At 33.6% G+C, this 13,326-nt stretch overlaps 1 protein-coding gene across 5 annotated transcripts; it reads right to left on the bottom strand.

Annotated features, from left to right (window-relative positions):
• Positions 1 to 3,372: 3,372 nt before the first annotated feature.
• On the bottom strand, positions 3,373 to 12,561 carry ZnT77C (Zinc transporter 77C). Of its 5 annotated transcripts, none has more exons than XM_076366657.1 (9): positions 9,960 to 10,249; positions 9,307 to 9,656; positions 7,827 to 8,019; positions 6,756 to 6,876; positions 6,177 to 6,475; positions 5,372 to 5,613; positions 4,621 to 4,799; positions 4,464 to 4,550; positions 3,373 to 3,812 (listed from the first exon to the last, which is right to left on the bottom strand). In XM_076366657.1, exons 3-9 carry the CDS (start codon positions 7,883 to 7,885, stop codon positions 3,426 to 3,428), a joined length of 1,374 nt encoding a protein of 457 aa, XP_076222772.1. In that variant the 5' UTR covers positions 7,886 to 8,019; positions 9,307 to 9,656; positions 9,960 to 10,249; the 3' UTR covers positions 3,373 to 3,425. The 5 variants fall into 5 exon arrangements, with proteins under 5 accessions (XP_076222772.1, XP_031828641.1, XP_031828642.1 ...); XM_031972781.2 differs by having other exon boundaries at positions 6,756 to 6,881; positions 9,960 to 10,247; XM_031972782.2 differs by lacking the exons at positions 9,307 to 9,656; positions 9,960 to 10,249 and adding an exon at positions 12,425 to 12,561 and having other exon boundaries at positions 6,756 to 6,881.
• Between the last annotated feature and the right edge of the window lie 765 nt (positions 12,562 to 13,326).

Raw genomic sequence — 13,326 nt, 5'->3', positions numbered from 1 at the left:
CGGAAACGGTTTTTCTTTCGAACAGATTAAGAAAATCTCTGTGAACATCTCACGGCCATCGCTCGCCACAGTCCCTGAACTTAATTAATTTTTAAAAACATTTCAGATATCTAATACTTTCAAGCTACTAATATAATAGAAAGGTAATAAAATTTATATCGGCCATCTTGTCTGATTCGATAGTTTTAGTCTTAATCATCGTAATAATATTACTTGTACATGTGTATTCATATATTAAACAGCAAATTATTTAAAACAGAACGATTGTGAAAAGCTTTCTCATAACTATTACGTAAATTCATAAAATAATTAAACATTATATATACATATAAGAAGTGACCAGGGTCCAGGTCTATACAGCACGTAGTTACGGCCCTGAATAGCTGTGGCCGGCGAGTGATGGCCGTGTGGCGCTAAAGTTTTGTGCATGCGCTCTTCACGGAGATTTTCTTAATCTGTCCGAAAGAAAAACCGTTTCCACGCTTCCCGTGGTGGGGATTCCTCTTTAGAAATGTCTGCAGAATCCAATAGTGAATCCAATAGCATAGCAAATTCGTACTAGCCAACCCACTTTTTGTAGAAATGTAACAGAGGTGGGTACAAAGTACGCTCATTTACCCTTTCTTAAACTTTGATCATCATTTACAAACATTTCATGATACGCAATATTCAAAAGATTTATAGCTACATATTCGGGCAACTCTCCTCTATTTTTTATGGCGAATTTGAACTACCTGTCATTTTTAGTTTTCACGTAACACTTGTTTCTCTGAAAAATTCAACCGTTTTTACGAAAACCCATTTTTTCGAAAACTGGACGTAACCCAGCAAGTTGGTTTTCGGATTTGTATTTAGGGTAAGGAACTCTATAAGGATCACCTAGTGGCTATTAAAAAACAAGAATCGTGGTCCATAGTGTAATTAATAAGGGAAACACATAACAAACTGACTTATACGGATGTTTATCGGTAGATTGTTTGAAAGAGATGTTTATTTACTTTCCAAGAAAAATGCAAGGTGAGTTGAATCGGCCCGAAGAAATTTTCGAAGGATGAACAGTTGAGTAATGATGTAGACTTTATTTAGACGCTGAATGTTTGTGCAATTACACGCTTTTATAAAGACTTACTGAAAAGTTTATTTGGTTAGTAGATTGTTCTAAAAACATATTTTTCGTTTTGCATACTTTAATGCTTTATACATATTGCAAGAAAACAGCAGTGTGCATTGAATCAACTGTAACAAATTTTCGAAGGATCAAAGACTGAGTATAAAAAATATACCAATTAATTATTACACTCTGCTAGCTGCTATGTATTATAGAAATTAAAAACGATAGTGTTGTTAAACGAATTAAAAACATTTTTTGTAGGTGTTACTGAAAAAGAGAAATTTGAGTTTAGTAATTATGGAAGTAAAGTCATAAGAAAATGTAAACACGTTGCCCAGGAAAATCTACTGTTAGAATACACCTGACCCTCGACTTACGCGGACTTTTTTCACGCGAGCCTCTTCTTTACGCGGTAAATTGGAACACTATTTACGCGGTAGTTTTTACGCGCGATCTCAATTTACGCGATCTAAATTTAGTAACAGCGAATAAAATATACTTTTGTTTTCTAAAATGTCAGTATTATCATTTCTTTTGTTAAACTACGTGAAATAAATATGTATTTTTAAAACTTACACCAGCTTTTCTCCTCAATATTTTATTTTCTCTTGTACCGACAGACTCTGTTTACGCGATTTTCGTTCGCGTAAAACAAATCCACGTGGAACGGATTTTCGCGTAAATCGAGGATCAGGTGTAATTATGTTACCGTTTCTCCGCAGCACGAAATAAGATTATAAAACAAACTTGCTATATTCAAAATTTTATAATATTTGTTGTTATGTCAGCTTCCTTATTCTGCGTTTCATCGCTGAACGACGCAAACACTTGCGGTAGTAGTTTAAAACTAGAGTGTAGACCTTCTCAAGGTAAATAGACTAGATATTTCTGGAGTGGAACGTCTATCGCTACCTTTCCCTTTTCAACCGTCAGTTTACATTCGTAACGTAAAATTTGTATACATCCGGAATCGAGAATCAATAATACTCTTACAATTAGTAACACGGTTCCCGAGATATCTGAAATTCGTAACTATGATTTTTAAATAATGCCAATTTATGAATTAATCGTTCTTAATGATCGGAGGTGAACCAATTTATCATTTTAAAAATGATATGATTTTTCCTCGTAAAATTAAGTTTGACCCCTTGATCTACAATATCGTGTCGGTTTCGTGACGAACATTTTAAACATTCATTTGAAAAATCTAAGTATTATTTATTGTTTTCAAATAAAACTTAAATATTATTTTTGTATTATCAATCGTTAACCTTTAAAGTAAACCTAGAATAAACATGAACATTTTTTGTTTTCCTAATAAATTATTAACGATGAAATAGTTGTATCTCGATCATAGTTAAGAAATAAATTATAGAGCAAGGGGTTAATACAATATAAATTGCCGAAGATTTGCAGAAAATTGTTTACTACTTTTTGTACTTCTAATATAATATTTTTGTTAATTTCATTACAGTCTTGTATAGGGAAGTAGAGGAGAACTGTGTTTTAATATTCATTTCTTTATAAAACGGTTTTTGTACATTAAATGACGCATGTATACGTACAGTATTATCTATTTCACTATTAACTATTCAGTATTAAATCCGGTATAAAATTATTCGTAAAATTCGCACGAACAGTTGAAAAACATTTTCCGAGTCACAGCCTGCAGCACATCGAAATGCGCACTGCGGTGTATATTCCATTGTTAAAAAAGTTTGTTAAAAGTGGGCTTATCTGTATTATTTGTACATACAAGTTATTGGAGCGTTTTTTTCGTGAGTTTCCAGTCTTTTCCATTAAAATATAATCACACGTAAAAAAGAAAGCAGAGTACTTTTAAAAAAAGTAACAGCACATATTCAAGTTACAGACTTTATGTTTCACTTGCTCTATCCCATTAAATCTAATAAAGAATCATTCATTATAAACAATGTCTATATATAAAATTATTCAAATATCCGTCTCAAGGAACTAAGAAATAAACAACATTCATTATTATTTTTATATGCCATAACAAATACGTTATTGCTTAATACTATATAATTATTAAACTCATTTACCGTGAACATTTCGTCACAGTAAAAAGTAGATGTTATAACAAAAGAGAGAAGTCAATGATTGAAAAAGACACAACTATCTAACAAACTCTAAATTGATATTTACTTTCTAATTTTCACGTTAGTAAATTCTTCGATTGTCAATTATTTCAATGAAATCTTGTTACTCCGTTATTCGTTCGAAACAATCATTTCTTGTTAAAAATATATAATGATATAAAAATACTATCGTTTGTTTAATTATTGTCTTAACGTTACGATTCTATTTCAGTGCTACGACTGGTACTGCATTTTTGATTACTAACGTCCACGTTTATCGCATAGGAACTATCGTACGCGTTATCTTTGTTATCTTCTGCCCTTCCATCGTTCGACCGACTCGCGATTCTGTCCATGATGTTGTCCCTAGGTGATCGTAACGCCACATCGTCGTGAACGGTGAATCCCTTTAAATCGACCACCGACGGAACTGAAATAATTTCCTTTTTGTCCGATTTTTTGGTTATTGGCAACGCTTGCTCCATTGGGACGTGCGAACACGAGTCCTCTATAAACTTTTCCTTCGAGCAACACTGGGAAGAACTGCAATGTCCACCGTGACAGCGAATTAGACAGCCTGTTTTGTCCGTATTAGGCTTTATCTGTTAAAAAAACAACTGTGCTATAACAACAACAACAACAACAACAACAACAACAACAACAACAACAACAACAACAACAACAATAATAATAATAATAATAATAATAATAATAATAATAACAATAATAATAATAAATATATGACATTATTATAAATATAATCATTCACGTATTTAATACCATGACGCTATATAAATTTATTTAAATTACGCCAATACTTATAAATAATATTAAAGAAACTTTCTAAACATTATTACTATTTTAATAAATAGATTGCTAACTATTGCGCACACTCAGGTTTACATAGCTTAATGAAAAGAAAGAATTCAGTAAAAATTCATTTCTTCATGTGAATACTTTTGAAACATTGATAAAGTATTATTAATTCTATTTGAAAAATTCACGTGTGGTATAAGTAAAACTTGTACGATGCAGTGACACATGTTATTACTATTCAATACTTAACACTGTAAATTTAATATTTCAACAATTATCGAATGATTATTGAAGTTTTTTACTTTTCTACTATTTTTCGAATATTTATAATCATTTAAATTTTGATTTTGTGTCAGAAAATTGTTAAGTTTCTCAATTCTTATAATCACAAAGACTTAATATTTTTAACTGGTCGGGCATAATAATATTATACATACCTTGTGAAACTCTGGCTGGATGGTCACCTGTGTTATACCCATTTCTATGAAAAATTCCGTAACCTGATTGGTGATACTAGCGTACACCTATGAAACAAAATCGTTTTAGCTTCTGCATCACTTCTTAAAATTTCATTTCGTTCTTAGAAAGTCTCACCATAGGATCCAAAAATATAATGTGAACAGTGGATATAATCTTCTGTCCTGTCAACTGCCACACATGCAAATCATGGACGTTGACTATGCCTGGGAAAGCTTCGAGTAATTCCCTCTTCAGAGAATCGATATTTATATGGTTGGGAATCGTTTGAAGAAGTATCAGTCCAGATTCTTTCACTGTAAAAATAAATTTGCGTTAATATAAACCAGAATCAGCTTTAACCCCTATAATCCCTTTCGTAACTATGCTTGACAAATATATTCGATTGTCAATAATTCATTAAAATTCAGTCAAAGTATAGAAGAAAATTTATTGATTAAAAGAATTAAAAGAAAAAATTCTACCCTAATACTATGTTTACGTCTACTCTAAAGCAACACAATTGCTGATAGAAAAATAATATTTGACTTGTTATTGAAAGAATTAAATGACAATAATATCCGTTAAATTTTATTTTCAATCTTCGTCAGAAATATAAAATCATAGGACAAGGGGTTACCATATTGGTCACCACAAGAATCTCGTGCGTTTTGTATATTACTTATTCTTTCGTAGCAAAGGCAAATGGTATTAGGATTAGATAGTAAAGTTTGGTATCATAGTTCTTAAGTTACACTATTATTTAATTACTCATGTCACTAAATAATTTCATGTAACACCAGTTATCTTCTTGTAATTATTTTCAAACAATTTGAAAGCTCCTATCATCGTTGACCACTGTGGAGGTCGTTAAAATGAAAATACTTACTGTAAGGGTAACTGAGAACGAAAAGAGAGATGGAGGCAATAATGGCGAACAGAGGGTCGATGTATTTGGCGACGCCGGAGTCAGTGAAGTAGACGAGGATGGACACCAACATCATAAAAACGCAGCCGAGCACATCGCGGCAAGTTTCCCGAAAACCTTGGCTTTTTGGTATACCTAACGGACTTCGTCTGGTTTGAGCAGATAACTGTTCGCCCTCCTTCGCCGGTTCAGAAGTGACATTTCTAAAACCAGATCGTGGATGCTGATGTACGATATGGTCGCCGTGCAAAGTGGGGTTGAAGAACACGATGAGATAATGAAAAGGAAGTTAAAAGTAAATGGAAGACATTCAAGTTTGGTAAAAGTTAACTTGATGAGTCATGACAGTAATCCTTTTTTATTTGTTTTCGTTCTTAATTTGTAATTGTTATATGCAATTTGTATTTGCAGATTTCTTTTAGAACTTATATTTTTAGGAAGCAAATGTGATATTCTAATTACATTAATTCGATTTTGCACGAATAGAATTTTATATAACTTTATTTATTTATTTATTTATTTATTTATTTATTTATTTATTTATTTATTTATTTATGTTGTATGTAATTGGGAAATAAATCAATAGCACTGTTTGAGTTTCTTCTCTATTTATTTCTATAATTTTAATGAAATTCTATATCGTTAATTTTAATTTTTATTTATTGAATAATTGATTTTAATATTTTTCTTATCTCTATCCTGTTTTTATATTTATATATTTTAGACGAAATTCTACATCGCTAATCGATTCTAATGTTCTCCTTACCTTCGTAACATCAAATCCCCGTTCACCGTAACGTGCAGAACAATCCCTTGGTTGAAAGTGTACCCTCCAATCATTATGTAGCAAAACGCGTTAAGAAGAATACCAGAAGCACCGATTGCTAGAACAGGCATTGGATGATGCATCTCGTCCAGATGGTCTATGTGCACTAAAGTCTGCAATGCTTCCACCAGCAGGGAAAAGCAAAAAGACGCAAGGAAAACGCAACAAATCAACATGGTGAGAACATCGATCCTGGCCCATCCAAAAGTATTTTTCATCCTCCTGTCTGATCGTGATTGCTAGAGAATAAAAACATTTCTTCACGTAAATACAAACTTTGAAAACAATGTTCGAAATTCTTACTTCAAAGAATTAAATAAACACCCGCTCATAAATAATTTCCGTGTGCTTTTATAGATTTTTAATGTTGACTTGCGTCAACTTTATGAAAGAATTTTTATCTCCACAATTACACAAAAGTGTAACATTTGTTTTATGTTTCACACTGGTCATTGAATGTAATTAGGTAACATTGAAGTTACAAGAGAATTGAAAGAAATTCATAAACCATTTCAATACCTTGGTTTTATTTGATAAGGACGTCGAAGATGCTCGGTCCTCATTGTTTATACAAATCACGGAATTCCGTAAGGAACTGGAGTTGCTGTTACCAATATAGTCAGTGCCACTTTGACGATGACTGTACTGCAAGGTATGAATAGTCTGACATTTGAAATGAATTAAATGAAAAATGAATCTGGTATGTAAATATGGATCATGAAATTATATATAAAGACAATGAAAAATTGATCGAATCACAGAAACGTAGGATAACATAGCAATAGAAAAGCACTCAGTAGCGAAACAATTTGTTGTACGTGCTTGTTAACACGTAAACTCTGATTCTATTTGATACTGCTTCATTTTTGCGTTGATAAATAGATAACAGGTTCGGAACGTAAAGTACACTAGCAAACGAAATCGATAAAATCAGTTCACAAAATGAACTTAATTCGAAATTAACAATGGCAATATTATTACTATTTTGTCTGTTGAAAGAGCCATTAAGACATAATTGGTCATGAATATATTGATTGAGTCAAGATTGAGTCAATTCGTGGGAATAACACTCATAAATAACAGAGCCGAATAATTCTAAACAGATTTCATCAAGTGGTGTAATATGCTCGTTGATATACACAATGAACATCGCCACAAAATATATAATAAAATGAACAAACTTATTAAACAATTTAATTAACAAAGCAGTAAACGTACACACTAACGTTTTGCCATTAATTTGAATAGTAATGAAAAAAACATTGCTCAAAAAATGGACGAAAGGGATACAGCTTTGTTATTTAAGGAAAAATGAGCAAATTAACACTAGAACAACTTCACTCGTCAATATGACAAGTTCCAGTTTTCTTATTTAGCAATTAATAATATCTTATAAACGTTGAATATCCGAAATAATTTGAAAAATAAATAGTTTCACTTCAATACTGTAATTGATGTATGAAGAAACTGAAGAAAAATCTATTGTTACAATTTTTATAAGGATTACATATTAATCGTGTTAAACACTCGGTTGTTCTAGTGTTTATTAGTGTCCCGTGTGAACAACATATTTCGATGATTCAATCTTACCTTGATCGAAGCAATGCAACCAACAAGTGCAATGATATTGCACAGCATGTGGTAAGCATTGAGGAGTAACGTTAGCGAGTGAGTCACATGGCTAGCAATGATCTCGACGAGGAAGAAGGCGGTGGTGAAGAACAGGACCAGGTACAACTGGACTGGCTGCAGTCTTCTGAACCATTCTTTCACAGCCATGACCCTGCAGGCAAAGCCACACACTGAACGTTTTTTTCCATTCTGGACACCATGCGAGTGTGGATTCTACCTACTAACTGATCGGTTACCGTTGCATATACATTTATGGTGAGTTTTTTCTGTCAGCTCTCACGCTAGAGACTTAGAAACAATCGGTAGACAAAAAGGTACTCTTTCTCAAGGGTTAAAATGAATAATTTGTATTTAAATGAATATTTTTTTTTTTTAAAGAATGTTATTAATTTATCAATTCTTATGCCGAGAATTCGACATTGAAACATTATATTTTTAGCGGTTTGCAACATAATTTTATTTCTTTTTCTATTTCCAAGATTTCCGTAGAGAAACTCATGAATAATAATTCACTTAACGACTAATTCGTTATAACACTTTACAACGTGTTATGAAAATATTAAGACACCCCGCTTTCGGAATTCCGGAATACGCTCGATAGCGTATTTCCAAGTAGATAATATCTATGGGATTTGCGGTCGCATCAGTGATACTAAATAAATATTCTAAAATAAATATCTACGGTGATAACATCGTCAGAAAATAACAATTGAACAATATCGTATCTTCACTGGCAGAAGACGCTGCTGCAAGAGAGCCGCCATCTTGAAAATGAACCGCCGATTGTCCAAAGTTACACTGTTCAATAATGAATCCTCTAAATAAACATGCGACACACAATTTTCTTCGCGTTATCATCGAGACGTATCAAATAATTCCTTTAAAACAATTTTCAACGTATTCCACAAAAAATAACCTCTTCAACCTTTAAATTCACATGCTTCAAAATCGGAGAAACGAAATCATCATCAACTTACGAGGAAACAATGATACGTGCCAAGGCGTCAAACGGTGAATCAAAATATTTATCTTCAGAATTGACAAAGAAGAATACTAATAACAACAATATAAACGCATTACAACCTTTACTAAGGCCGAAAGGAAACTTTTGTGACAATGTTCGGAAACGCATTCACGTTAAAGGATGTTATCAACGATTACACTGATACAACACAGAGCGAACGCCATTCAAACGATCTCTCATATTTACGAAGCGCGAAGGTTACGGTAGACTGCGTTCAAAATGCTCTTCGAATTAAACTCTTCCCGCGGAACTCCTCCGAACCGAGCGAATCTGAAAACGCGAACACTTTTCCACACGGGACCAAGTTATGTACACGGTCCCACCAGCTATAAAGCAATCAACGATCCCGCGCACGTGAGCACTGGCTATCCTTCTAATATATTAGTAGCACGATTCAGTGAGATTGTAGCTTGCCTGATAAAACATTCCCAGGGGGACAGGTGACGGAGTGAGCCGCAGTCGAGTCTGGTGATTACTGGACGATCGTCGACACGGATTATCGTTTATCGAACGAGATTGAACGTCGAATGCTGTTGTCTTCCGATACAGATGGAAAAACAATGTTTAAGCCGCGATTGTCATCGGCTAGGTCTACGAGTGGCTGAGGAACGATAAGGAAAGCATAGGCGGGGATGATAGATGAAGAAGTCACGGTTGGTTAGGAGACGTTACATTTTTATTAGAAGACCGGCACTCAAAACGTAGCCATCGTAAAGATTCACCACAACACTTCACTTTCGATGATGACAATTCGTTTCTTGCTTCTGGAACGACATTCGACGAATATATTTTAATATACAGGATAATTCTGAGATGGATCATTTACACTGTCAAATATCTATTTTTCAATTGCCCTTAGCGACGTACTGAATCTTACATAGAGGATTCAACTATTTTATTAATATATTAATGCATTTACTTTCTTTAACAGTTCTTTTAATCAGTTAACTGCATTCAACGAGTACACACTTTGTTATTTAATTTTATTGCGCGCACAATAAAAGATTTCTCAAACTAAATTCCACAGTTAACTGGTTACAAAAATAAGCCATCTCTCTCTGACATACCCTCTATGTACACATTATAATGTATTCATCGAATGTCTTCGATATTCGCGTAACTTTGCTTCACAGTGATAAAGACAACGAAAACGGAGCGAAAACAACCACTGTTCCTCCACGACTACACTCCCCACGTCGATGAAGACGAACACGCGAATCGGCGACGTACCGAACGAGACGATTCACCGGATGAAACGATATTGACAAGTCGGATGGTAACACTGGCACAGTTCTCCAGCGTTTAACCACCCGGCAGCTCAGCTAGCTGTTTGGCTCGCGTTGTGACCCGCGCTGACTTTGGGTCCCTTCGTCTACCTACGAAAAGTCGGTTGTTTGTCCGAACAATCGAGTCATCACTTTGATAATTTCTCCTCTCTTATTCACGGACGTGTCCCCAATGAATTATCTATGTACATAGCTCCATTTGGAGAATTATCCGACGCGTGAATAGGGGCGAAGGTGAGTCAGAAATTTTGGATGTTTCGGATATTTTATTCGCAATTGCGTGAAATTGTCTGAAAATTAGATTTTTCACTCGCTAATATGTTTATGCTCGAATTGTTGATTATTCGAAATACATACAATTTATTGATTGATTAAATAATTGCTGAAGTAATAGATGAAAATAGTTAGTGGTAGTGCCAGCTTTTTTGGTTAAATTATGACGCATTGTTTATTGTTGTTTGATTTGTTTTGTTATTATTAACAGATGTATTGATTTTTTCGACAAAAATTTGTCGAGGAGTTTGACTTTACTAGGTATGAAAAAGAATTCTTTTTCCAACGCTACATCATTTATCTACACGTGACCTTTGTCCCTCTGTTTAGTACTGGTTCCGCTGTTGTGCCTGAATTGTTTCATGAAATTACAGTTTTCTCATTCGAACAGCGATAAGGTGCACAAAACGAGAAATTGATAACTTATCTAAATAGACTTATGGTCTCTAACGAATTTACTAGTCGACATGCATTTAGGAATTATGCTAAAATTTCGTTGAAAAAAGCAATCAGTACATTTATATTACATGAAATATATTATTTATCTAGATATGAAGATTCAAGACTTTATTCTCTGTTCTTCTCTGGTCATGGATATTAAAACAATCAATTTTGTAACGCAACAGGTAGCGAGATACGATACACATCCACACTATCCATCAAATGTGTCATTCATTTCTGATCTAAATTGAACGTGTTAGCCTTAAAAGCTACACGCAGAATAACACAGTTAAAGGTGGATCCACACTTATGACGAGAGTAACATAGAGGACAGTAAGTTCCATAATTCTTGGATAAATAGAATGCAATTATTAATGTAAATTACAAGTAACTAAAAATATTAGAAGATTTGAATGATGTAGCCGTACGTTATACTTTTAATTTATCAAACATTCAACACAGGAAAGAAATATCTGTTCAGTTATCATATCTAATAGTTAGACCTTGAATTTGCGAATTTTCATAAACATACGTGCTTAGTTTAATCGTGAATATAATACACATTTCAACGCATCGTTTTTTCTTAGCAATTTTAATTATTCGAACTCTAAAGGTATTTAATTAATTATCATTACATTTGATACTTAAACAAATACAACAAATGAACATTTTCTAAATCACGTTCGATAAAGAATATTTGTATCCTAATTTAATAATTAATACACAACCTTCTATTATTTAATTATCAAATTAAAACAATTTCAAACAAACATATGCTAAAACAACATTTTTATTCAAAGTTTGGACATATCACACAAATGCAACAGTCAAAAATATATACAACAAAAATGAAGCAATACGAGAATAAATATTCAAACATTCGAAAATACAAAAATTATGACTACTCATAATAAACAGCTACTGGTTTAGAAATGAAAAAGGGAGAGCAAAACATTCTACAGTCTATGCGAGCTTTAAATTAATAAATAGCAATAACCACCTTCACCACAACCTTCTTCCCATTTTTCTAAACGAAACTGTAATCAAATTGCAAAAAGACTCCTTTTCCCTCGAGCCTAATAATTTGCCCACTTCTCCAATATTTTAATACAATTGCGTATGCACCTTAACAGTTCTGTACACCGTGGATACGTGTGCTAGATGTGGGGGCCATCAGAGAGTTAGTTGCGAACATCCGGGCGCCGTAATAGCTTTTGAACTCTGAAATGTCCGCGTCTCCGATCATTATTTGTCGTCTTCGTACGACTTTGCCGAAGCGCAACACTGGCGTATCCCCAGCCGCGAGTCTAACAAGCCCGACCGGACTAGACTCAAGATTTACTAATTATAGCCACTTATCTTATCGAATAAGCTGATTAATTAACATAGCAATCATTCCGCGGGAATAAATGTTTTTTTTCGATAATTCTCATGCACTCGCTGTCCCGAATAGTTTTCTTATCTGCGTGTCGACGCAGACACCTTATTATTGTATGCGTGCTTGAAAAGAATTTAACGTTAAGGCGACATACCAAGAATGGTGCGTTGGTTATGTTACTCCAGGAACTTTTATCTAGCGTGTCGCTGACCTTAATGCGCAGAAAACAATAAATATTTCAGTTTCTTTTTCGATCAATTTCCACGGATGATTATGCAAACAAAATGATCGCGCATGACTGAACGGCAAGGGAACGCTTGTCGCCGAGTTGTTTAGTGTATCTTTATTCATTCTAATTATCTTAAAAGTACACGATAACCCGAGATTACCGTGTTCATTATCAGTCGATCGATAACGTGCAAATACGGAACCGTAACAACTTCCTGATAGTCACACCATAGCTTGTTGTATTTTGCTCGAGGAAGCGGCAGTTTGAAGTTTGACACTAGAACTACCGTATATGTCAAAGTGACTCGTTTTAGATTTTTTCTATTACTATTTTATCTATTAAAATGAATTGGATTCATATACATAAATTGTATCGGTAAAGCATAAGCTAAAATATATGTCGATCAAAATTTCAATAAATTCGCTTTATAATTTGCATAAAAGAATTATAAACACGAAAGGAATGCGTCGCTTTAAAGCGAAATGAGATAAGTCACACTTTCAAATGGCAACCTGACGCATCTAATTGAAATAATTTAAAATTGATCGTTAAAACTCTTAAATATTATTTTACCTTTAAATTATGCAAATGATAGAATTGAAGAACCGTATATGTAGTTGGAGAATTTTTCTGTTCCGTTTTTTTAAATTAATAACTTTGTACAAAGTAGTGAGAGAAAATTTAGAAAATGATTTCTAATGATAGTATGAGGCGAAAATTCAGAATAAAAAGTTGTGGTTACGGCTTTAGTTATTTCATTAACGGTTAAGAGCCTGACCAAACAGCAACCCGCCCAACATAGGCGAACATCGAGTCAGTCGCGAAGG

Source organism: Nomia melanderi, chromosome 4, assembly GCF_051020985.1.
Source record: "Nomia melanderi isolate GNS246 chromosome 4, iyNomMela1, whole genome shotgun sequence".
Lineage (NCBI taxonomy): Eukaryota > Metazoa > Arthropoda > Insecta > Hymenoptera > Halictidae > Nomia > Nomia melanderi.
The sequence above is the reverse complement of the archived record's forward strand: the minus strand, read 5'-3'. Positions and strand labels throughout refer to the sequence as shown.